Genomic DNA, 26,821 nt, shown 5'->3' with positions numbered 1-26,821 from the left:
AAGATGTAGCTACAAGAGAAAACTGAAGTTGAATGATCATCATCGCACCACATTTGAATTAGTCTTCCAATTCCCTTTCAGTTGGATAGTTGGAAAATTGACCTTTGAAAATAATTTTACAAAATATTCCTATTAATTTCGTGAACTTATTTCATAAAATCCAGAAAAAAATTGTTTTCATCTCTTCGAAGCCTAACGCAATGTATACTCTGGCTATTTCCTCAATTGAAAATAAAAAAACGGATAAAGTGTAACTTTTTTATGATAAGACTTTTTTTTATTTTAGAGACCATGCTATTTTATAATCGGCTTTATATTTTTCTGTTATTTCACTACTCGCGAGGAAGTAGGTACATTTAAAGCGATCGTGTTGATATATGGTCAGTTGCCCGCTAGTTTTCTGCGGTAGAGGGTGATATTTAATTTCTGCAAAAAGAAAAATATTTGAAGTGAACTTAAGTATTCTGTGTTATTAATGTCCTAATAGTGAATAAATTAAATTAAGAATTTTAATCCTGAAAAGTTTTAAAGAACAAATAATTATTCAATGCAAAAATAGGTTGTTATAATTACATATTAACCCACCTTAAAGGATTACTCCAAGGACACTTTACAAATCAAAATGGATTTGCTAAAATATTTAAGGTACGTTAAATATAAATTTTAATCCTTCTAATTTTGTGTACTAGTTTGAAATAAAATAACTGTTCAATTACTTCATCCGGAGATTTTAAAGAAATAAAGGATGTTAACAATAATTTTGTATAGCTGCCCGTGATTTAAAGGAGATATTTCTATTTTTTAACAATAATAATTAAAGATTGAAATTTGAAATTGGGTGAAATTATTCATTATCTTTGCAATTGATTCTTAAATCTATAGTTGAATTTATAATTTTCAATCTAATTATTTTACATATAAAAAATGGCGTGTTGGAATTTGTGCCATATTTAGAATTTCCAAAATGATTAGAACTATGTTTCTAGTTAAAAAAAATTGGTGCTGTTCAAATAAATAATATCCTGGATATTATTTGACTAAATTAAAAAAAAAAACTAGTTAAAAAGTAAATGAAAGAATTTTAGTTATATTGAATAAAATGATGTATCTACACACAGCAAATGAGGGCAAAGCTCAACCTGATATAGTCTGTGTAAAATCAAATATTTCAATTAATTTTCGACATACAATTCCAGATCCAATATTTGAATTGTATGTTATTCTTGAATGTCTATAAAAGATCAATATGGTCATAAACTACCTGATTAATAATCACGAAATGCTGATTTTTTGCCCCATCCTACAAAAAACTGGATTTCTATCGTTTTAATGTGAATTCAAAAATAAATATTTATCTAAAATCTATTTTGAATTGTTTATATTTAAAATTCTGTTAAACTTAAATTTTTTACAACATTTTTGCACAATGTGATTCACGTTCATGCCCCAAATTCAAACATATTTTCCAGTGTGTTAACAGATTGTAGAATTAAAAAGTTTCAGTGTATCAAAATCTAAAAGAGTCTTTGTAAACAAAATTCAACCAAGGCATTAAAACATCTATGTAGGTATGTTTATTATTTAGCCATTCCCATTACCCATAGTGGCAAAGCATCCATTAGATTTTGGTGCTTAAATTTTTCTCTTTAGTTTAAAAGTATGTATATCTTTTTCGAACATAACCTTATCATTTGGACGAGGTAGATGTAATTTTGCAGTCTTTGATGTTGTTCTTTTACCAAATATAGAACTGAAATAAATTAGAAAATAAGTGGTTACTATTCAAAACCGTAATAAAGAGAGAACGCCTAAATCACATTTGTGCTAACACAATTAGAAATAAGTGCTTTCAAACAAGCATACCAATTATTGTTGTATTTCTAAGTGCTAGCAAGCAACATTTTAGAATTAACCATGGCAATGGCTGTGGTTTGGAATCTTCTTTAATTTACACAATCTATAACTTGGCGAAAATTGAAGGATCAATTTCTTTGGTTTTAATAAGATATGGTATGTATTGTTTGTATTGCTTTCTGAGCCATTAAATCTACAAACAAGTCTGTCTGAAAGCAATTATAAGTCTTGCGGTTGTTTATTTATTTTAAATAAATCTTCAACACTGGTTATTGAATACAAAATAAAATAGTTACGGTCTCGTTTATGTTTGAAATTCTTAAGCAAATGGTTCTTAATTTCAATATCACCTAAATTTTCTGACTTCTTTAAGAGGTTGGTTTGATTAGGTACTTAAAAAGTGTGGTCCTAATTTCAAATTACATTTGAATGGATGATGAATGCATAATGGATAGTTTAAATTAAATTAAAAAAAATTTTTTTCAGCATTTTAAGGATGTAGTTGGCTTCAAATAAGTTATTAATAGTGTCTGAACTAAACACAAAATCGGTCAAAAATATTTTCTCCTACATTGTCTATGGAAACCTATGGACAAAATAACCTTCCTTTTCTGAACTGAACGCAATATATTACCAAATAAAACCTACAATGTAACATATATCGATATAACAAGCCCAAATTGGTCTTAGCGAAATGGTTAGTCAATTTAAATTTTTTTAAAATCTTTCTTTCTTGCAAAAAAAAAAAAAATTAAATTACATACATACAGCTCAGAAAATTGGATGATTAAACTAAAAATCTTAATTGTATGTAACATGAAAATATTTTGAATAGTCAATCACAACAAAGTTTTAATTTAACTTAAATTATTAAAACAAAAGTAGTAAAAGTGTATTGTAAAGTCATATTTATGTGTCGCATGAAAAGATTTTCCGTATTCTATCACATTTTAATTTAACTTAAGTTATAAAAAGCAGCCTGGACTTATTTCGAAAAAAATAACCTACTAGCTGACTTTAATGTTGTTATCAGAAAAAAACATTACATTCAAAGAGACTATGACTGTTTTAATTGGTTCCTAGAATTGAAGACAGTACAAAAATTGAGTGTATTGAACTCTTTGAGACTATAGTAATAAGAGAAACTGGCCGAATGGTTTGTACGTGCTTGATTTTCTTTCTGTTTATAGTTTTATTGCTGATTTTTGTATTCAGTAAAGACGATAAACAGTACCTTTAATTAAAAATGCGAAAAAATTATGCTGCTTAAAAGTAAAAATAAGTGAAGAAATATCAAACACTTGAGATTGTTATACGTTTCTTTCGCACTACCCCGATGCCGCTGAATTTATTTTTTTTTTAAATAATTTCCATTATTATGAACAATATTATTATCTGGCGACATTATTATTAGTACTAAGACTGTTAATAAAGAAATAACAGATTATACCACGATGCTTAATAAAAAGCGTAGTTCCTGTTCACATACAATTTCAGATGTTGCACATTTTCGGTGCTTTCTACGAATAAATGAAAAGGGCATATATTATATGCAAAAAATTAATGTTTTTTTGACTTTGATACTTAATAACAATCCTGGGCTTCGAAAAGAGTATAATTTTTAACACAGAATGTTTCCTATAAATTATTGATACATCATCATCTTAGAACTAGCAAAATTAAACGTTTTCTCACTCATCTCAATATAAGATGAATTGCACTGTCGTATTGGTTGCTGTGTAGTTTTCTTCTAATTCATTCTAAAAATGGGGCTTCAATTTTTAACTTACATAAGGCGCACATAAAAGTCTTTGGAGAAACCCAAGAGAAGTGAAGAATATGTTATGCTGCATTATAAATGATTTAACTCGATCTAAGGTGGATGAAATGTCTGCCAAAAAAGATCTTTTTGCAACAAAAATCATTTGCGGGAACAGGTTTGTTTTTTAACGCGTTGAAGTTTTTCTTCGTTATGAAACCAGTTTTACAGTGCAGTGTTTGAGTTGACTAAATTTATTTGGATATTTTTTTAAATAATTGTTTTTGTTGTGACAAATACCTCCCTTTAAACTGGATCTTTCTTTATATCTCTTGTTGGTATTTCTTTTTTTTGATGCTATTCTCTTAGACATGGATGAATCGTGACAATGTTTCTAAGTACGTGTAGGATATTTTAAAGTATCTCATCTTCCCATTTTTTAAAACATAGCATACTTAACTATCCTCAAGTCAGCATGGGGCTCGAAGTTTTTAAAAACTATTTTTAAAAGTATCTAGTTTCTAAATATAGGTCCTGTATTCCATTACTAGCAAATGTAAATGAGATTTGTATCCACTTCAAACACTTAAATTGACTCAAACATGTTAAAACATCAGGAGACAAGAATTAAAAAAAAAGTTTATAGGGAGGAAAACCGTACATACATAGATGCACTTAGGAGTTTTATTACTTCTTCAACCACAAGTTATTTTTAGGAGAAACGTTTGATATATTTGACTGTGTTAATGCAAGAAATGCATGAAGTACATTTTATTAACATAAAGATGCATTAATTATGATTTTGATGGATTATTAAAATAAGTAAATTATTTTGAATGTACAGTTGAAGTTGTTGAATGTAAAATTTTGTATTAAATATTTAGTGTTTCTTGTACAAAAACCTTTTTGAACCATTGTTACTTACGATATATATGTAGGTAATACATGACAAGTATTGCATTCGTACAAAATTTCGAGGTCGAGATTTCAATCAAACATGACATTACGAAAGTAGAGAAACCGAAAAAAGTGGGTCCCCTATTCCGTCCATCTGTCTCCCCTTGCCCCTGAAGCCCAAACCATTGGGTCTTTTGACTTAAAATTTGGAAATTAAGGTCTTGAGCCGATCCGCATTACGAGTTTTCTAAACTAAAATCACAAATTTGTAAATATAAAAATTTATTTTGGCAAGAGTAGGATAAGTTAGGCGACAAAGTTTAATGACGGATTTGTATAGAACAGTTAAAAACAAGCATTTTTTACTATAGGAGGGGGGTCTATCTCCCCCCGTTTAGGCACGAGGGGCAATTTAAAAAAAAATTATTTAAAATGGAAAAAAATAGTTAAAAAATAACGGTAATAATTACAATTAAGTATGATACATTTTTTTAAAGCAAGGAAAAACTAATTTAATTCAAATATTTTTTTTTTGTATTTTTCAATTTTCTCAAGAACTAGAAGACATAAAATCATCTTGTTTTTAGTTTTTGATCAAAACCAAATAAGAGCAATATTCTAAAAAAACAGTAGTAGATAATCTTAAAGTTTTGAAAAATTACACTTTAAACCTTTTTTTAACTTTTTGTGCACACATTTTGAGTTTAAAACAATTTTTTTTCAAAAACTATGCATACTTTTGATTTAAAAACAACTTAGATTTAATAATCATTTTTTTCGAAGTAACGTACATATTTTTTTAAATTGCCCCTACCGCCTAAACGGGGGTAGATAGACTCCCCCTCCCATAGTAGAAAATGTTTTTTTTAACTGTTCTATACAAATCCGTCATTAAACTTTGTCTCCTAAGTTATCGTACTCTCCCCTTTATTTTAAAACATAAATCGCTCTAAAGATTTTCAAATACAAATTTTTAAAAATTAAGGTTTTTTGAGAAACCAAATTGCGTTTAAATTTTTGAAAACTTTTATTGCAGGTACACTTTTTAATCTTAGAATACAGAAAACATTTGTAAACAGAATTGTTGGGTACATAAGGAAATTCGTACGACCCGGTTGTGCATTTTTTTTTCTTTAGCGAAACAAAAAACAGATAAGGGAAATTTGATGTTCTTAAAAATCAAAACTACATGCACAATACACATACTCTTTAATCTTATGATAGAATATTTGTTTTTGTTGTAGACCTTATGGATATGAAACATGACTTGGAAATGTTGGTATACATAAATATAAGGGTACGAAAGCACAGTTGTGTAATTGTATAAAAAAAGAGGCTGAGATGCGACCCACACTGATAACTTCCCATCCCGTCTATCGATTAGTCTTGCTTAAAAGTTTGTCTACATGTAGTATGTACTCGTATCAATTTTAACCAAATTTGCGTACTATTTTTTGTAGATTTAATTTTTTATGAAAAAACGGACTGTTGGACTTTTATATAAAAATTACTGAATATCGAAAACAATATTTCTGTGAAATAAAATAAGTTTGAAGCCAATATTTCAAATTTTTGAAAAGCTATTTGAGTCGAAAGTAAATTTTTACCAAGTTTTAGTATTTTTTTTAAAGATAAGAGTAGTTTAAAGCCAATCTCTACAATTTTTGAAAAGATATTTGAGTCGAAAATCAATTTTTACCAAATTTTATACATTTTTTTTAGGTTTTTATTTTTTGTAAAAAAAACTGTCAATTCGATTTTTCTCAACATTTTTCAGAATGTTGACAACAATATTTCCTATAATATAAAATAAGTTTGAAGCCTAAATTTTAAGTTTTTGAAAAGATATTTGAATCGATATTCAATTTTTACCAACTTTGAGTTATGTTTTTTTTAGATTTTTATTTTTTATAAAAAAAACTGTAAAATCAATTTTTCTCAAATTTTTATCAGATGTCAAAAACATTATTTTTCACTGCACAAAATAGTTTTGGAGATGAAATCATATTGTAATCGTACAATCTTGGAGGTGACACAATTTTTCAGTTTTTTGGATTTATAAAAAAAACCGTTTCATATATTTTTTCAAAAAATATATTTGTTTGGTATCATGTTACAATATATTATATAAAATTTAATACAAGTCTCTAGCGTTTTTGGTTCGTAAGATATTTAGGGTTAACCAAAATTTTCACCATTCTTTCAAACTGCTATGGTAAAAAAACCACCCACGCAATTTTTTTGAGAGCCCTTTCTGGATCTTTCTGCCTTATTATCTGCATAGCAAAATTTATTTGAAATCGATATCTCTTTTGGTTCTTGAGCTATGAACGACGAAAAAACGTCCCGAACTTACGGACGTACGAACGTATGTACGTCTACGTACACACGCACGCACAGATATCTTTCTAAAAATCTTTTATATCGATTCTAGGGACCTTGAAACGTCGAAAAATGTCAAAATTTTCAATTTGACATATCGGACCCATTACAATAACTTCCTATGGGAAGTTAACAATTTCATTATAATTTTATTTAAACAATAAAACGATCAGTATACTTTTAAGCTAAAACTTATAGACTGTATATTATAGACAAAATAATATCGAAACACTTTTTTCTTAAGAATTGTGTAACTACATAATTAAGAGCGCATATTTTAATCGACAAAGAAAGAAAAACAATCATGTAATTCTTTCGTCGATTCAGTGAGACACACCGATCGTGGGGAGCATTTGCACTCTACTGTAAATATGTAAATAAATTGTAATACAACATTTTTATGACTTTATTAAAGTTTCTGCTAACTATTTTTTTTCAATAAATAGTTATTGAATTGCAATTGTGTAACCCTTCTATGAGGACTTAATTCAACTTCTTGTTGTTATTTTATATGTATTTGGTATAGAAACTTATTATTATGTTCTGTAGGGATATATTTAACTTTTTTGCAGTTACAAATTCATAATGTATATAAAATGTATTTGAATACATGTGTACCTTTCTTTTTAAGTTCCAACTCCGTACGCCTGGGTTTGTGTCGTTCAGGCCTACCGCACATTTCCGAAACTTGATAGTTCAAAATACCTGAACAAAGTTATTGAACACCGCACTTTTATAGGGAGGTACTTAAAATTAAAATGCAAAGAGAATGAGAACAAAGAATTATACGTAAAAGCAGAAGCAGCAAAGAAATTGTCACACTTCTTTGATTTCTTGACCTCGATTCAACAGAAGCCACATAAATTATACTTAATCTTAACACTACTCAATCGATTTACCCTCACTTAATGTCATGTAAACCCTTTTATTAAAATGTTCAAGAATTTTGAAAATTTTAAAAGCTTAAAGCATCGTCTTAACATAACTACAATATAATGTCGGTGAATAATTACAACAAGTTGCGACCGATCTAGTAAAGAACGAATTATTATTTCTTTTTTAATTGTTTTGTTTTTTTTTTTAATTTCGTTGATTTCGGAAATTCTTCAGTAGTGTTATAAGATTCGTATTTAATAATATTCATTTAATGTATTCATAAAGTGTATCTATACATATGTTTTTTTTTTCTGAAAGAGTTCAAAGTAACTCTTTTTATTAATTGTTCGGCTTTGAATTCAGATTCCAACAAACAGTACATGGTACATAATATGGATCTAGGTTTTACTTAATGCTTGAGACTAAAATGAAGATTTAATTCGTTATTTATTACAAAATCAGAATATTTTCGTTTAACCTTAAAATAAAATTTTAAATGTTTTCAGACCAATCTAAAATAGTTATTCTATTTGTCGTTTTTGCCATTTTCTGATTCAGTATTATAATGGCATCATTTGTTCCATTCAACCACAAAACTTAAAGACGTTGTTACTCAAAACATCTATAGATCATTGGCTAACACATCGACTCTTAAAATGTATTGTGCAGAAAAGCAAAGGGCTTTTATTGTGGCACGCGAGAAATGAGTATGAAATATTTTTATTTGTTGGGAACAAATGTGAAAAAAGATTAACAAACCATATAAAAAAAAGTGTGGAAAGGGGTTTAACTAATACCCATTTCAATGGAGATAAATAGATTTTTTTTACCGTATTTGGTGAGAGTATCATGCATAAATAATGGGGTGAATCTAGTTGGTTTTAAAGAATCTTGAGATTGGCTTGTCCATATTTAAATCGCTTTGAAAATGTTTGGGCTCAGAACAGGAAAACGATCTTTGAAAGACTTCCCACAGGATTAGGAAAATTCTTTAAAAATATCAATATCAAGCTGAGTGCTCCAATAGGTGCATAGCCACAACTTTTAAGAGCCTACATTAGCTGAGCTGAGCTGAGGGTGGTAATTAAGTAATTTGGTAATTTTATTTGTAACAGAACTAATGGAAAATTCGTGATATTCTATTCGATATGATAGGTATTTAAAGAACCAAAGAAGTCTTCCGGTGTGAGATTTGCTATTAATGGAAGTCAAATTTAATCAATTCAGTCTAGAAACTGTGATAAATATATGCTCATATTATATATGTAACAACGAAGTAGCAATTTCAGTAAAAATGTTATATTTTAACCAACAATCTTTTTTTTTACTTTATCTTTATAACGAAAATATCGAAAAATAGTTTTTTTTTCTAATAAAGTATAAGTATTTTAAACGATAAAATAAATAAATTAGGTGGGGTTCCGTTGAGAACTAGGGCCTAGTGATTAACAACTGTCAACCATTCCTGCGTGCGAGTAATGTTGTCAGGGATAGTGGGACCTACAGTTTAAAGCTGAATCCGAAGAGCTTATTAAGAAAGCATTTTTCATGACAAGAATTACTCTTGGAGGATATGTCAATTCCTCGCAAGAGGCAGTACTTTAGATAACACAGGCAGAGATTGAACGCAAGACCTCTGGCATCACAGTCCTATGCACTAACCATCGAGCTACAAGTACTACTAAGATTTTAAAAAGTACTTTTCTAAAACAGTAGTTAATATTGACTATAATCAACTGCATATGTACAAACGTGAGAAATTTAGGTGCTATATATACTTTTCTAAGTTCCTTAGGTGAACATTTTAATATAAAGGTTAGGTTTTAAATATCGTTTGCAATTGAAAAATATTCTTTGTGTTTACAGGGCAGCCGGACTATTTTCTTGTATTCTGTTTGTGCTGATACAATCTTCATCCAGTAGATACGTGAGTTTAATAATTGGTTTTTCGTAATTGTTTTAGCGAATCTAAAAATCCTTTTTTTTTTTATTCAAGCATGGAAAAAGGCACAAACGACAATATGGCGCACATATGTACCTACCAGAGAGCTATATAGTTCCTAACGGAGAAGGTGAGGCTCATGAATGGAGTGATTGGAGCTCTCCATCTGAATGTTCGAGATCATGTGGAGGCGGCGTTTCTTTTCAAACGAGGGAGTGTTTGTCATATCGGTAACTTTTTTCCTATTATTAAACCTACATATATAGTTACAATAATTTGTTTTTTTTTAGATCCAAGGGGATGCAGAATTGTATAGGTGGATCACGAAAGTACTTTTCTTGCAACACACAGGTATTTTGTTCTTTAAATATTTTAACTCTTTAATAAATGCACTAATTTACTAAGAGTCATAAAATTCACGCAGTAACCAAACATCAGAGCAGCCTAATCATATTCGACATTAACATCACAAAACCTGATATATGTAGTTCTCTGTTTTTCATGTCAATGTAAGGGCTATACATATTTTTAATTTACATTTCAACTTTTTTTTGGAAACAAATTGATTTGGGTTCAGATACAAAAAAAAACAATGAAACAAAACACATTATATGTTTACATGAATGTGGTACAAAAATCAAAATTATAACTAGTCAACAAATAATATGAGATTTATAAATTGCAACCCACGTTTTCTATTTTTGCTGCGAAAAAGCTGTGTTTTTCTTGTGCCCAAGTACAAACTTACGAGTATATTATAATTATGATTTACAATTTCCTGACGCGAAATTAACAAGCATGTTCACTTTATTCAAGCCCCAAATTTAAAAAAAAAAATGCAGAGCAAGTTTTCTTCAAATATATTGCCAACCACTAATATGAGGCCACATATTTCGGAATCGATTTTCGCTTTTTATAGCTGGTGGAAGTGTTTTATCCGTAAAATTGTACTATATGTGAATAGGTACGTATTTCGTCACTAGAAATAGTGTTGGAATTTTCCAATATCAAATAATGAACTACTAAAAAAACCTATACATAATTTCCCCACTTTGCTGAGGCCATTACTGAGGAGTTTAGTGCGATCTTTTAAAAACTTTTGTATAGAATATCTTTAAAAGTGTGGAAAATAACTGTCTAAATCTAATTTGAAAAACACATTTGCAGCTACAGAAATATGTGTTTGGAAGGAATTAGGACTCTCAGGACGTAAAATAGCAAATGAGACTCAACAGAAGCAAGAAAGTTGTAAGGAACCATATTAATGATCCACAAAAATATGAGAAAATCAAAAAGGGTTTAAGGCAGAAAAAAGAACATGAGCTTTAAATGAAGAACTATAAATGTTTGCTGGAACGGCCGTTTCCATTAATGAAAAGCATTTTCAAGCCTGCATCACTTACACTATGAAGGTTGTTAGAAGTTGAATTCAATCAGAAGACGTGTAACTTTTACCATTCACCGCACTTTATTATAATTGAAAACCTTTGGCCAGGGCTTTTTCATAAAGTTGCATGTGGCCTCATTCTAGTCACGCACTTTTTCAAGTATGCATCCCGCGATTTAACAGCCCAACTTCTTTGCTGTGATAATGAAATCTTCCCGTTTGGAGTCATTGCTTCTAGTTTTCTGTCTTCGGTGATTTTTCCATTATTTAAAAATCTGTTTCGATTATCGAGGGATATCGTTTTAAAACGCATCTATGAAGATATTTGCGAGTATCATATTCAGTAGACCTATTTACTTTGTAAGTATACGTGAACTCCAAGCTTAGTGAGCTGCAAGCTGGATTTCGCTCTGTATATTCAACTACTGATCAGGTGTTTCTGCTACTTAATATTGCAAATGTGTACTTAAATCGTGGACAAAAACTGTATTCCTTTTTTTATAGATTTTAAGGCAGCATTTAACAGCATTTATCGAAGGGCACTTTTTCTTAAACTTTTGAAAATCGGCATATCTCCCAAAATGATCAGTATTTTAAGAGATCTTTATGCTAAATATTCAATAGCCGTTTGGGATGGAGAATGCGTTTCCAAAGATTTCAGTTCTTCAATGGGCCTAAAACAAGGATGTGCGTTGAGTACTCTATTATTCACTATATTTATTGAGAATTTAATGGAGCACACGATAGGATGGGTGAACTTTGCGGGAGAAATATTCCGGGCGTATTGTATGCTGATGATATCGTACTTTTATCGGAATTCCCAGACCAACTCCAATATTGCGGTACATGGAATTTATCAGTCAGGACACGGAAGATACGCTAGTTATCAAAAATGGAAGTACCAGGATCAGGAAGTTCAAGTTGTTAATCAAGTTAAATAGTTCTGTGTTACCATAACAAGTAACCTTTGTATGAAAAAACATATCAAGTTAAAACTTCAGGAGGCGAAGGCTGCGTTTCCTAGAAAAACTGCATTGCAAATACATCCATCCATCACTCAGCAAAATGTACAACAACGCCTAATTATTTGCTTCATATCGAAACAGGTTTGCTACGTCTTTACTCCCTTGTTGCGAAATTTGATGAGAAATATCGGCAAAATTTCATTAACCAGGCCAAAGCATCGCAGTATAAAGACTTCTATAGTAAGTTGGAGTTTAGTCTTAGAAAATCAAACTGCTTGGTCATGAGAGAGTGAATATGGGACAGTTTTTAATATTTTGTCCAATTATCCAAGAAATTCGTCGGGACATTTTTGGGAAGAACGATTTTGAAGCTGAAGATGTAATCTTACAGAGAGCTTTTAATTCTTCTAGTGCATTTAAATTTGTTTGTTCTTTTTTTTCTTTTTCTTTTTGCTGTATCTTTTCCTTGAAATTTAAAAAATTTCTTTTATATAAACTTGTTTAAAAGTAATTTCCAGTAATTTAATTTTATTAATACATTTAATCTCACTTTATATCTTTATTGTTTTGTTTGTTTTCGCTATCAGAATTCATATTCTGCCAATCTGACCGACGTTTTTAGAACTAGGTCTTAAAAACTTTTTTGAGGAATTCTAACGCTCGTTTCCGATTCTATAAATTTGTAATGGCGAAATATGTACCTATACTAAGGTAGTAAAAATTTCCCGGTACAACACTTCCACCAGCTATACAAAAACGGGTTCAATTTCCTAGGGGTTGGCAGTGTTTATCGATATAAATATTTTCTAGAAAAAAATAAGTACTTTGTTTAAAGTTCTGTAAGCATTAATTTATATTTGAACTGTTTCTGCTGTTGTGTGTTACTACCCTTTGCCCAAACAGGAAGGGAATGTCTCCTTCTCAATATATTTTATTGTAAAACATAAATAAAATCATTTACTTTCTATTTTTTCAAAGGACTGTCCGGATGAAGATCCCGACTTTCGCGCTCAGCAATGCTCTAGATTTGATAATGTTCCTTTTGATGGGGTACGCTATCAATGGGTACCTTATACCAATGCTCCGAATCCATGTGAGCTAAATTGTATGCCAAGAGGAGAACGATTCTATTATAGACACAAAGCAAAAGTAATTGATGGAACAAGGTGCAATGACAAATCTTTAGACGTATGCGTTGATGGCGAATGCAAACCTGTAGGATGTGACATGATGCTTGGCTCAAATGCCCGAGAAGATAAGTGCAGAAAATGCGCTGGAGACGGAAGCTCCTGCAAAACTATTTCTGGATCATTTGACACGAACGACCTGGCCGCAGGTAAGATATTAGGTTTATCTCTCCTTTATATTGATTTATTTTTGATTTATACCTATGTATGTCTTCTTGTTCTTCGAAAAGCCAATTCCAGCGTTTTGTTTGAGCACAATGTTAAGGATTCCATAAGAATGAAACCCATTGCATAGAAAGGCCCAATTCAATTTTATAATTCATTACTCTAAATTATGTACTTTGCATTCATTGGTTTAAGAACCTACAGTAAGTTTTTTGAGAAGTATTCCGAAAGTAAAACGTATCAAAATACGTTTTATAGCTTAAATTTAAAGAAATTAATTTCAAAAACTTGTGAACGTTGTTCTTAGTATAATCAAGCAAAACCAAACGGACACAAATACAATCACCTAGAGCCTAAAAATGAAACCAATACAAAATTATTACGTATTATGGAGTGTACCAACATACGTGCATTTTTTCTGACCTATACTATGAGAGTTCTCTTAAGTAAGCCCCATGGTTTAAATCTTTGATTTCGTAAAAAAAATATGTAAAAGTGCTAAGCTTTGCAACAACATATACATGTACATGTATAAATTGTGGGCAAAACGTAGGACAAAATCAGAACTCATGATTTTAATATATAATCGCACAAATTTTTAAACATTTGAAACCTACTATTAATCATTTGTAAATTCGAAGACGACTCTCAAAATGAGTTTATCCATTGACGTTTGACATTTTATGCTTGTATTTAGGCATATTTGCTTGAATTTGTGCTGCATGCACCAAGCAACCATTACAACTACAAAACAAAACCATTTGCACCCCCTCCACAAAATCAATTGACTACGACACCAAACAATCTAAATTATTGGGACAACGTTCGGTCGATCGTCCCAAAATCAAAAAAATGCTCACAAAATCGGCTGACATCTTATCTGTAAAGATGAATTAGCTAAGAGTGACCTGAAAAGAGTGTTTAAAGTGTTTCAAATTTAGAAAAAAAACTAAACAAGACTTTTTAAATAAATAACTGCTTTAACTCGTTTAAATGCTTAAACGAGAGCGTTTTAAAGATTGGGCCAATATTTATATTATTAAATTCTAAACATAAAAGAAGCTCCCGTACAGTTTGTATGGAAACTATGATATCCACGGGTACCTACCTACATATTTCATTTCACAAAATTCAAAAAGGTATTCGATGACATTCAAGGCTCTTGCAATCAGAATAAAAAGTGCAATGAAAAAGGCAATTTTTTTGGACACCTAACATTTTGGGATACCAGCCGCTTCTTGACTTCTTGGAGCTCGAAACCATCGAAGGAGTCCTGCAGATACATTTTCATTCGAATACTCTAATTTTCATAGTCCTAACCATTAAACTAAATAATTGCATTAGGGATTTCATGTTGCTTGTCGCCCATAACCTGTTGTTATATTTGCTCTTTATGAAATTGAAATACGTCTATATTTATAAAATTCAGGTTTTGGAATAATAAATTATTTAATAAAAATTCTTCTCTGCACAGAAACATATTTAAAAGCGATATGAATTAATTGCATAGGAGTGTTTCTGAACACAGTACTTAAAACAAAACAGTTGTTGGTTTTGGGTAACACAATTTTCAAAATGTGTTTATTTATAGGCTACAACGATATCCTTTTAATTCCAACTGGAGCTACGAACATTGTGTTAAAAGAGAAAGAACCTTCAAATAACTACCTAGCTTGCAGAAACCTAACTGGACATTTCTATCTTAATGGAAATTGGCGAATAGATTTCCCTCGACCAATGCTGTTTGCCGGATCATGGTGGCATTATCAACGAAAGCCAACCGGATTTGCTGCACCAGACCAACTTACCTGTAGCGGTCCAACTACTGAAACAATATATATCGTTATGCTTATACAAGATCGCAACGTAGGTGTTAAGTATGAATATAGTATTCCGGAAACTGTTTCGAAGAATTTTCCGGATACGTATTCATGGACGCACATGGAATTTGGTCCATGCAGTGTGTCCTGTGGTGGTGGCACTCAAAGCAGAAATGTAACTTGTAACAATCGACTTACATTGGAAGAAGTCGATGAAAGTCTTTGTGATGCCAATACAAAACCCAATAATGTACAAGCATGTGGCACTGAAGAGTGCGCTCCAAGTTGGGTGGAAAAACCTTGGGGCAAGTGTTCAAAATCATGTGGAAAAGATGGCACTCAAAACCGAACTGTGTCTTGTGAACGAATTTCGCCAAACGGGTATGTTAAAATTTTGTTAACACAAATTCAGAAAATATTCTACAGATTTATATTTGTTTAAGGTCTGCAAGTATTTTGAATGACAGCGTTTGTTTGAACGCTTTGGGAAGTAAGCCTGCAGAAACTAGAGATTGCAATAGAGATATAGAAAACTGTCCAAAGTTTCATATAGGACCTTGGACTCCGGTAAGTGTGCTTATATTTATACATTAGTAATAAGTTAATTATGAGTGATGAATATATGATTTAGTGCAACAAACTTTGCGGCGAAGGTAAAAGAACAAGAAAAGTGACATGTTTTAAAGAAGAAGACGGTAAGAAAAAAATTTTGCCGAGTGAAGAATGTTCGGAAGAAAAACCTAATACTGAAGAAGTTTGTATGCTGGCGCCATGCGAGGGAGTTGATTGGATAGTTTCACAATGGAGTGGGGTAAGATAGGAGAAATGTACTACATATATGTCATCTGTTTTATATTTTAATATCTTATATTTAGTGTGAAAAGTGTGGACAGACAAAAGAAACAAGGACAGCATTATGCGGTTCAAAGACTGGAAAAGTGTATGATGACAAATTTTGTTTGTTGGAAAAACCTTCTTTAATCAGGCCCTGTAGCTCTGTAAAATGTAAAATACAATGGTTTACTTCTCAATGGAGTGAATGTTCTGCCAAATGTGGTACAGGAATTCAGTCTCGCATCGTAATATGTGCAGAATTCGATGGTTTAAAACTTACACGAGCTCTTGATGAGTCTGAGTGCAATTCTTTAGATAAACCAAGTACTGAGCAAAAATGTGAAGGAGATCAAAAAGACTGTCCTGGTGAATGGTTCACAGGGCCATGGGGAGAATGTAGTAAGATCTGCGGTGGTGGACAAAGATATCGCGAAGTGCTTTGCTTAGCAAATGGATCAAAAGCTTCGAATTGTGAAGAATCAAAAATTGAATTTGGTTCTGAAAATTGCAATACCGAACCATGTACTGATGATGAACTTATTCCAATAGATACAAATAAGTCCATTGAAGATGAATTTGAAAGTGGTGAAGATTGTGACGAAGATGAAGATGAATATGACAAATCTGAACTTCCACCAACAAAAATTAAAGAAAACTTAGAAGTTCTTGAAGGTTCGGACATTGATATTACTGATGGATCTGGAGAGGGAAGTGGTGAAACAGATACAGATATAACTTCTGAAAATATTTCAACAGTTTTCGAATCAACATCCGACAGTAAAGTCGATTCAACAACAGATGACCCTAATTATACAACCACGGTCACTACCTTAGATACAACATTTGATAGCAGCTCAACAAAACCAACAGATCTTTTTGGCAGTACGGAGACATTACAAACAACAGAGGCAGCAACAGAAATTAATACTGATCTTAACACATATAATCCAAAATACACAACGCTAGAGGGTGACCTAGAAACAACATTTAATAGCGGTTCAACGACTCCAGATAACGTTTTCACAAGCGTTGCGACCAATTCGGATACAACGGAATCCGCAAATTCTGACAAAACTACCGAAACAAGCAATTATTCAACTACTGAAGATGGAACACCTACAACGCCAATTAAGAGCACAGATACAACATTTGAAAGTAGCTCACAAAGTTCAGAATATCCTGTGACGAGCAGTGTTACTAACACGGATGCATCACAAACAACTGAAGAAGTTACAACTTCAGAGAGCTCTACGATTTCAGAAAACTCGGAATCAACTACAGAATCAACAACTGAAATAAACACCAGTTCAACTTTCGAAGAGACAGAGTCTACAACGCCAAGTACAGATATAACTTCTGAGATCAGCTCACAGACTTCTGATCTTACTACAGAGTCTTCACAAACAACTGAAGATACAACAACATCGTCATATGCAAACACCGAATCAACAACAGAAATAAATACTGATTCAACATCAGATGAAAGTACAACCCCATCCAGTATCACGGACACAACATTTGATAGCAGTTCGCAAACAACTGATATTTCAATGACTGGTAGTGACAGCAGTACAGATACATCAAAAACAACTGAAGAATCAACCAGCTCAGATTTTACAACATCAGAAAGTTCAACAATTTCCGCAACCTCTGATTCAATTCAAAAATCAACAACAGAAATGGACGTTGATTCAACGTCGGAAATAGAAGACAACGCTTCAACAATTAGTAGCACAGATTTTACACAAACCTCAAATGACATTACAGGTTCCACTAATGTTGATGATTTATCTACTTCTTCCATAACTGAACAAACAACAATACAGGATACTGACGAAAGCACGACTATAATTTCAACTCAGCTATTTGAGAGCATTGCAACTGATTTAACCACAGTTGATATTTGGGAGTCTGAGGAAAATTATTCGAAAACAACTCCTAATAGTATAAATGCTGTTATTGAAATGGAACTGAAGCCGAAATCTAAAAAATGCAAGCCCAGAAAACCAAAGAAACTTACTTGTACACTATCCAAATTTGGATGTTGTCCTGATAAGAAAACACATGCTAAAGGTCCTTTCGGCTTAGGTTGTCCTGTAATAAAAACTTGCTCAGATTCTAAATTCGGTTGCTGTTTAGATGGTCTTTCACCATCTCAGGGTACAAAATATGAAGGCTGTCCAACGTCATTGTGTGCAGAAACATTATTTGGTTGCTGCTTAGATAAATTCACACCTTCTGAAGGGGAAGATTATGAGGGATGTCCGTCACCTACAACAATTCCACCTACAACTAATCCAATTACAACTACCAAGGAAAACGAAGAAACTTCTCTAACGACGGATCTAACTCAGAGTTCATTTGAATTGTCTACAGAACCTAATTCTAACGATTTCACAACCCAACAAAGTGTTACAGAGCTAACAGATGCAACCGAAGGTACAGAAGAACCAACTGTTTATGATGAAAATGATTGTACTAAATCATCGTTCGGATGCTGTAAGGACAGAAAAACATCAGCTCGGGGTCCAAATGAGGAAGGATGTCCATTATGTTCTCAAGAACCGTATGGATGCTGTCCAGATGGTCTTACTCCCGCTCATGGTGAATTAGGGGAAGGGTGTTGTCTTAACACTCAATATGGTTGTTGTCCTGACAATATTCAAGCTGCTACGGGTCCTAGTTTCCAAGGGTGTAGTTGTGCAAATACAGCATTTGGTTGCTGTCCCGACAATATTACCGCTTCTCGCGGTTACAATAATGAGGGATGTGGTTGTGAATCCACTAAATTTGGCTGTTGTCCTGATAAAATTACTGTAGCTCTTGGGCCAAAGTTTTCTGGTTGCCCGTGCCATACAATGCAATTCGGATGCTGTCCTGATGGAATAACTATATCACAAGGTCCACATCATTACGGTTGCTATTGTTCACAAACTCAGTTTAAATGCTGTTCTGATGAAAAAACACCAGCCAAGGGACTAAATTATGAAGGCTGCACTTGTGCTGAAAGTAAGTTTGGATGTTGTCCAGATGGAATAACTGAAGCGCAAGGTCATAAATTTGAAGGCTGCAAAAACGTAATAGAGTCCCCTCAAAAATCATGTGGACTCCCAAAAGACCAAGGCAGAAAATGTAGTAATTTCGCCATTAAATACTTTTTTGACACGTCATATGGTGCATGCACTCGATTTTGGTATGGTGGATGTGATGGAAATGGAAACAGGTTCGAGACAGAAAGTGAATGCAAAAATACATGTCAGGAGTACAGTGGTAAGGATAAGTGTTTGCTACCCAAAAACTCCGGACCTTGCCCAGGTTCCCAGAAAAAATGGTATTTCGATTCTGATCGAAACCGATGCGAAGAGTTTAATTATGGTGGATGCTATGGTACCAGCAATCGTTTTGATACTATTGAAGAGTGTAGGGCACAATGTTCTGTTGAAGAAAGTTTACGTAAGTAAATATTAAATTTTTAAGCATTCTATTTATAAGTATGTCTTAAGGGCTACTCAACTTAAAAATACATAAATAGACCTTAAGCAATAAATTGGTATCTATACATAACAAATTTAATAATTTAATATCATGCAACCGATAGTTAAACTCTGCTGATTTTGCAATTTTTACGAAATAACTAACACCTTCTTTTTTCCTATTATTTAATCTATAAATGCTCTTTCTTAAAAAAAATTAACAATTGCTGTTGCCCGTATAATATAACTATTGAAATAGCGTTGGTTTTCTGGACTGCTAACTTATTTAGTATGTACACATTAACCACGAATGAAAATCATTTGTTTGTTGACATCAACACCGATGTCGTAATTTTTAAATCTTGTTTCTATAAGTATTTTTGGAAAAAAAGCTTGCCTTGGTTTTTTTTGTAATCAGATTAGATTAGATTTTTAATTAAGCTTTAAAATTTATTTTAGCGCCATGCGAACAACCAATGGACAAAGGACCCTGTGATGGTAATTTTGAAAGGTGGTTCCATGATAATGAAACAAATACATGTCGTCCATTTACTTATGGCGGTTGTAAGGGCAATAAAAACAACTATAAGACTGAACATGCTTGCAACTACCACTGCCGTCAACCTGGAGTACATAAAGGTTTGTATTCCTAATATCTTTTTAAACGCTGCTTAATACAATGCAAAATTATGAATATCCAAAAAATGCTTGACTATGAAACAGGGGATGGAATATTTAAATATTTAAGTCCCAATATATTCCAATAATAATCGTTTTGTTTTGAATTTAGTTGAAACCCAATTCATTTGATGATTAATTTAATAAACATAAAAACCAAATGACTTAAATTAATTATTAAGTTTTTCATCGTTTCATTGTCCTTTAATTTAAATTTCATGCATTTTTAATATAAAAAAAAACTTAGATTCGGATAAAATATAATAATTAATTTATTATACTTTGAGTTTATTTTTATTGCAATCACACAACTTTATAATTATTTTAAATTTTGATAATCATCTGCTGTTAATGCTTTATGTTAAGTTTTACGCACAATTTCTATTTTCTGTATGTGGATTTAGACGGTATAGTGCTTGTTTCTGTAGCTTTAAAAATAATGTAATCCAAGTACCTAATCCCCTTATAAATGTTGTTACTTTTTTACTTACTTATTATGCATGCATGCTTACGTTTACACCAACAAAACACAGAACTTTGTTCACTTCATAAAGAAACTGGTAACTGCGGTGGTAACCATGCACGTTGGTACTACTCTGAAAGTAACCAAAAATGCTTGCCTTTCTACTACTCTGGCTGTGGGGGAAACAAAAATAATTTCCAAAATTTGGAGTCTTGTGAGGAAAATTGCCCTAAATCAATAGGTGAGAGCTGCTTTCAATGCTTTAATACTATTTTTTGTTCGAGGACTATAAAATACTTAAGAATGAAATTTTAAACAATATTTCATTTACATAGCTAAGGATATTTGCGAAATACCAGCAATGGTAGGTGAGTGCCAAAACTATACTGCCCGATGGTACTGGGATACCAAAGACACCCGCTGCCGACAATTTTATTATGGTGGATGTGGCGGAAATGAAAACAATTTTGAGCACGAGCATGAATGTTTACAACGCTGTGAAAAGAAACCTGAAGAGCTAGCTATTAATGAAATAAGCCCCAATAACACTCCTCAAATAAATTCCAATAATGCTCCTGAAAATGCAGTCACAAGTGAAGAAAAGTGCTTTGAGCCACCTAAGGCTGGTGACTGTGATAAAGAGCTACTTCGTTGGTTTTATGACGCTGATAATGGCATTTGTGAAAGGTTTATTTACAGTGGTTGTCATGGAAACAATAATAATTTTGATTCAGAAGTGGAATGTGAAGAAAGTTGTTTCCATGTGCATTCAACTTGCTTACTCCCACCCCTTTACGGTCACGGAAATGAAACGACAACAAGATGGCATTATGATAAACCTAATAAACGCTGTTTAGAATTTGAGTTTGCGGGACTTGGTGGTAACCGTAATAATTTTATTAATGAGCAGGAATGCATGGAATACTGCTCCGAGGAGGAAGAAGCTAGTTCGGTAAGAATTAAAAAAAGGAACAACTTTCTAATTTTCGGATAAAATAAAAATATAAGTATAACAATGGCGCATAATTTTAAACAAAATGTTGTTAATGACTTAACATTCTACTTAGTAGAAATTTTCTAAATATTTGAATTTACTTACTTAAATATATTTTAATAACTTAAGCAAATTGTCAAGAGATAGTAAAAAGTTTAAAATTAAATAAATGATCTCTTACGCTTCGTAAATTGCCAGAAATGGCTTTAAAATTTTACCAAAACGTTTTAAATTTTGCGCCAAAAGTTTTAAAATAATGTTTTAAACAACCAATAATATATTTGCATTGAAAACACATTTTGTTTGCCAAGAATCCTATTCTTTCAAATACATTAAATTCATTTGATTTCAAAAATAAATTTTCTTAAACCAACTTGTTAATGGTTGACCTTTTAAGGTCCGGTAGGTCTTTGAAATTAATCATTTTCAAATCATAAATATAATATTTTAACTAAAGTTGCTTTAAATTTATAGGATGAAAACAAATGCAATCTTCCCCTGGATAATGGTGGTGATTGTAAAGAAAACATTTTATCTTGGTATTACAATAAAGACTCGAGACAATGTGAACACTTTTATTACACAGGCTGTAATGGTAATGAAAATCGTTTTGAAAATCGTGAGCACTGCGAACAAAAGTGTGTTAAACCAAAATTAAAGGGTAAGTTGTTTTTACGAACATATAAATGAGATTCAAATGGATTATACAAATGTTGTTCCTAATGGAAGACTATAAAAATTAAAAAATATATAAATTTTATAACATACTTGTATCAAACGTACATACGTGCTCACTTTTGGTAACTTACAGTTAAATAATGTACAACAAACAATCTTTGTTAATTGATATCTTGTTGATCGATTTCTTTTTATTTCTATTTATTGAAACATATGTTTGCTAACAATATTAATGAATTTGTGTATAAGCTTGCATGGTTTTTAAGTTATATAAATGGAAAATGAATTATTAACGCCAATTATTTAATTTTATTTATTTTTTAAATAAAAACAGTTTTTCAACAAAAAATATTTGTTATAGATTACAGCACAAAGCCATCAGTAACCAAATGTGAATCTGCTGTTGAACAATGCCGTATGTTGCAATGTCCGTTTGGAGTGAGATCTGAACGAGGTGCTGATGGATGCGAACGATGTGACTGTTTTAATCCTTGTGCTGATCATACATGCTCTAGTGAAGAAAAATGCACGGTTGATATATCAAGTGATCCTTCTTCGAAAACGAAGTTTTTGCCCATATGTAGAGAGGTTAATAAAAATGGAATCTGTCCCAAACTGTCTAATAGTTCAGATTGTCGCCGTGAATGCTATGACGATGCTGATTGCAGAGATGATAACAAGTGCTGTTCTGAAGGATGCAACCACGTTTGCGTTCGTCCTTATCAGCCTTCATTACATCCCACTACAGTGACTCCTATCGCTTCGAGAACTGAAATGATACAGCCAGGAGAATCGGCTGCTTCATTAGAACCAAAAACTTCCAAGGAAGTTGAAGTAACTAGCTCTGTTGGAAGTACAGCACTTCTCAGGTGTTTTGCTACTGGAAATCCACCGCCAGTGGTAACGTGGAAACGTGGAGCTATTTTGGTAAGTTACTTATTTAAATCAATATCGTAGGTTATGTAATGTATAGTATAGGTATTTTATTCGGTTATAAGAATATAAATAGTATCTTTTACTTTTATATTTTATCCTGATTTTATTAGAGATTTGAATTTAAAGATGCCTTGTTTTGAAAATGATAGTATGTGTATGTGGTGCCAAAAACTTAAAGAATCCTTGAGGAACAATTTTTTTAGAGATTCTTAAAGCAGATATTTCAGGTTTGGAAAAAATATAAAGATAGGGCACATGTATTTGGTTATATTCAATCTCTAACGAATAACAGCAAAATCAAAATGATTATGGTTCTCTTATATCCATATTATTATTTTTCTTCCAAACTAAATCTACAGTTAAACTAGATTTTAATGTTTTTCAAGTTTTAATATTTTGAAAACTTTGATTAAAATAATAGGTACTCAAATTAAATCAAAATTCTGAAAAAGTTGAATCTGTAAAATAATTCAAAACTAGCTTTGCCGTAAAAGTATTTTTAAAGAAACTCAACATGGGTATTAAAAAAGTTATAGACGGTGAAGATCTGCTTTTTATGAATTTAACATTTCATTCTTCTTGAGGTCTTGAGATTTGGGTTTCTAGTTTTACTTTGTTTTCATTATATAACTGAAAATAATCGTTTCATAATACAAATAGCTGCGTACACAGTTTAATCACAAAAACGTATGCAGAAGATGGCCCAGATTAACGTTCATTCGTGTTTACTTTAAAAAACGATTGGTGTGAACTTAAATTTGAATATAGTGTTTGTTTTTTATACTTTATATGGTCCCCGTAAATTGTACCCTTTTGCCGTGATATTAAATAATGATTTTATTTTAGATCGACACAAACAATGGGCGCTTTATATTGAGTTCATCAGGTGACCTATCTATTGTTCAAGTACACCAGTCTGACAGTGGCTCATACATTTGTGTTGCGTCGAATGGACTTGGAGCACCAGTGTCACGTGAAGTAAACCTTCAAGTACCAGGTAATTATTTAACAATTTATTTTATAAAATTTAGAATTAATTGCATGTGTGTACCATTAACTTAGTTACTTAATGTGGTGTTCGTTATTCTATTTACTAACTTTATTGAAAAAAACTTTATTGCATGGATTCTCGATTGCTTTGGATGTGTAGTTTCTAAAAAGAACATTCCAGCTTACATACATGGCCCTAAAAATATAACACAAATCGTAACATTAAAACAACCAGCTATGATACGATGCCCTGCGGGAGGTTATCCAAAACCGCATGTTAATTGGTGGCGTGGAAAAACTAGAATGCCTTATACTACTCTTCGTTATGATACAAAGCGTGATTACTCATTGGTATTTCGCAGTATCGAATTGACAGATTTAGGGCCATACGAATGTTCGGCTTGGACTGGGCATGGAAAACCCGCTTCAAAGATAGTAATTCTTAAAGCAGTAGGTCCTGTGCATGATATTAGTCCAAAGGAACCGTACTTAAAGTATATCATTGACCCCGCTACATTGCCTAGTACTTCTAAACCTGTTAATTCTTTCAACCCACAACTATCGAAAACTGGACCCTCTCAAGCACAAGTTGTTGATTTGGGTCAAAACGTTATAACTCCTCCCCCATATAAAAAATCGGGTAAGTAAAGGTTCAAATATGCTTTTATAGATAAATAAATAGTGAATGAACTATGGTTTTTTGATACAACACATTTAAATTGTTTGCATTAAAACTATACTTTTCAGGTAGATCTTTTGTGTTTGTGGTCATTTTTAATCTAATATATGTATTTAGTTATTTAATGCATTTATTTTCAATGTTCGTGCTTTTATTAATTTATTTAAAAATCAATTTCAAAATTATATTAATTTTAAAATTTTCCATAATAACAGTTGCTGCAACCGCTTTACTTAGGCGAGACTCGAGCAACAATTATACTGTTGGATCAGATATTGTTCTTACGTGTATTGTTGAAGGGTACCCCACTCCAAATGTGGCTTGGTTTAAGGACAGTAAACAGCTGTTCTCCTCTAACAGAGTTCAAATAACTGGTAAAAAAAGATCTCTTAATTGATATTCATAATATAAAACTATTTTGATTTATCGTGCATGTAGAAAATCCGCATCGACTGTTAATATTCAAAGTAACAGCGGAGGATTCTGGCTACTACAAGTGCACAGCAAGAAACACATTTAGTTTTAACACCAGTGAAGAAAAGGTGTTAGTAGAATGTAAGTTTTGGGATATTGTCTGACGAATACTTTGATGAAAAAATGTAATTTTGTAATTTATAGCTGGAGAACAAGTTAGTGCTGACTGTACGGATAATATTTTGTTTGCCAATTGTGCTCTTATAGTCAAAGGAAGGTACTGTTCGAATAGTTACTACCGAAAATTCTGCTGCAGGTCTTGCACACTTGCTGGACAGCTGCCTGGTGGACACCCAAATTCTTTATAACAAATTTAATTTAAGAAGCTTTAATTTTAAATAAGTCTTATTTTATAATACAATTTTTACTATTCGCTTTTGACAACCTCAGGCCAGTAATTATAATAGTTTAAAAACTTAACCAAAAAATGAGATGTTAATTGAACGACTCTTGAAAGAGATGAACGAGCTTATATTCAAAAGTAGCTCATAATAGTAAATAAAGTTTAACTTGTTCCTATTTATTAACGCTATGGGCTTTTGAAGTAATTTTAAATTTGCATTTTTAATCATAATAATGATTTTATAATTCCATTTCAATTGTATTAAATTAGATATTATATAATTGAAAAAGTATAATCTCAGTATTAATGTATGACTTAAGAACATTGGGTGAGTTCCGAAATTATAAGAACAAAATATGTTTTTTGTAAATAAATGAAACACCCGATCCGAATATAAAAAAATAACGAATAAATTTTAAATATTTCCAAAAAATGCTTGTATTGTTTTACACTTAGACAAAAAAAATACACAACATATTTATTAATGGTTATGGATGGCTGTACTTAGTACAAGTATAGTTAAACAAAATTATTGGAGCAAATGATTTCGCACTCAAGTTTTTTAATACAAACACTCAAGAAAAATCTCTCCCATTTATGTTGAGTGCTTTTCAGCGGTAAATTTATTCACAATAAAATTTTTTAACGTTCGTACACAGACTAAACACACTACACTTAGCCGAAAATTGTACTTGTAACTCATATAAATATTGGTTGGGCAATCTTTACATGAAACAAATTTGACCTAGTCTTTTAATTCAAAAAATATTCAACTAAAATTTCCTCATTTTATTTTATGTTTTTCTATCAAAGTTATCTATTAAAATACTTACATTAAAAACAACCTTCTATTCTATTCGAAGAGTTAAAGGAGTGACTTAGAGTTGGTGTAACTTTTTAACTTTTAATGCTGCCGTTAGTGGGTGTTGAACAAAATATAAAACTAAACAGAGGCTGATATGCGACCCACATTGATAACTTCACATCCTGTGTGTCGATTTGTCTTGCTTAAAACATTAAAATATTCAAAATCAAAATATTAATA

General features: G+C 31.7%; 1 protein-coding gene across 4 annotated transcripts; it reads left to right on the top strand.

The window, feature by feature from the left end:
- The first annotated feature begins 155 nt into the window (after positions 1-155).
- On the top strand, positions 156-26,211 carry LOC129953053 (papilin). Of its 4 annotated transcripts, XM_056065989.1 has the most exons (19): positions 332-645; positions 9,635-9,695; positions 9,765-9,940; positions 10,001-10,061; positions 13,041-13,398; positions 15,006-15,615; positions 15,678-15,801; positions 15,866-16,045; positions 16,110-19,521; positions 20,001-20,180; positions 20,753-20,923; positions 21,018-21,634; positions 22,151-22,337; positions 22,716-23,281; positions 24,137-24,287; positions 24,441-24,920; positions 25,175-25,333; positions 25,398-25,514; positions 25,578-26,211. In XM_056065989.1, exons 1-19 carry the CDS (start codon positions 623-625, stop codon positions 25,739-25,741), a joined length of 7,797 nt encoding a protein of 2,598 aa, XP_055921964.1. In that variant the 5' UTR covers positions 332-622; the 3' UTR covers positions 25,742-26,211. The 4 variants fall into 4 exon arrangements, with proteins under 4 accessions (XP_055921967.1, XP_055921965.1, XP_055921966.1 ...); XM_056065990.1 differs by lacking the exon at positions 24,441-24,920 and having other exon boundaries at positions 161-645; XM_056065991.1 differs by lacking the exons at positions 20,753-20,923; positions 21,018-21,634; positions 22,151-22,337 and having other exon boundaries at positions 268-645.
- Positions 26,212-26,821: the final 610 nt, after the last annotated feature.

This window comes from Eupeodes corollae, chromosome 1 (assembly GCF_945859685.1).
Source record: "Eupeodes corollae chromosome 1, idEupCoro1.1, whole genome shotgun sequence".
In the NCBI taxonomy this organism is placed as follows: Eukaryota; Metazoa; Arthropoda; class Insecta; order Diptera; family Syrphidae; genus Eupeodes; species Eupeodes corollae.
The sequence above is the reverse complement of the archived record's forward strand: the minus strand, read 5'-3'. Positions and strand labels throughout refer to the sequence as shown.

Coding starts and splice junctions, on each gene's coding strand:
- LOC129953053 (XM_056065989.1), top strand. CDS start 623: ATGGATTTGCTAAAATATTTAAG. Junction 19,522..20,000: donor TTCTGTTGAAGAAAGTTTAC/GTAAGTAAATAT, acceptor AATTTATTTTAG/CGCCATGCGAACAACCAATG. Junction 25,515..25,577: donor AGAAAAGGTGTTAGTAGAAT/GTAAGTTTTGGG, acceptor TGTAATTTATAG/CTGGAGAACAAGTTAGTGCT.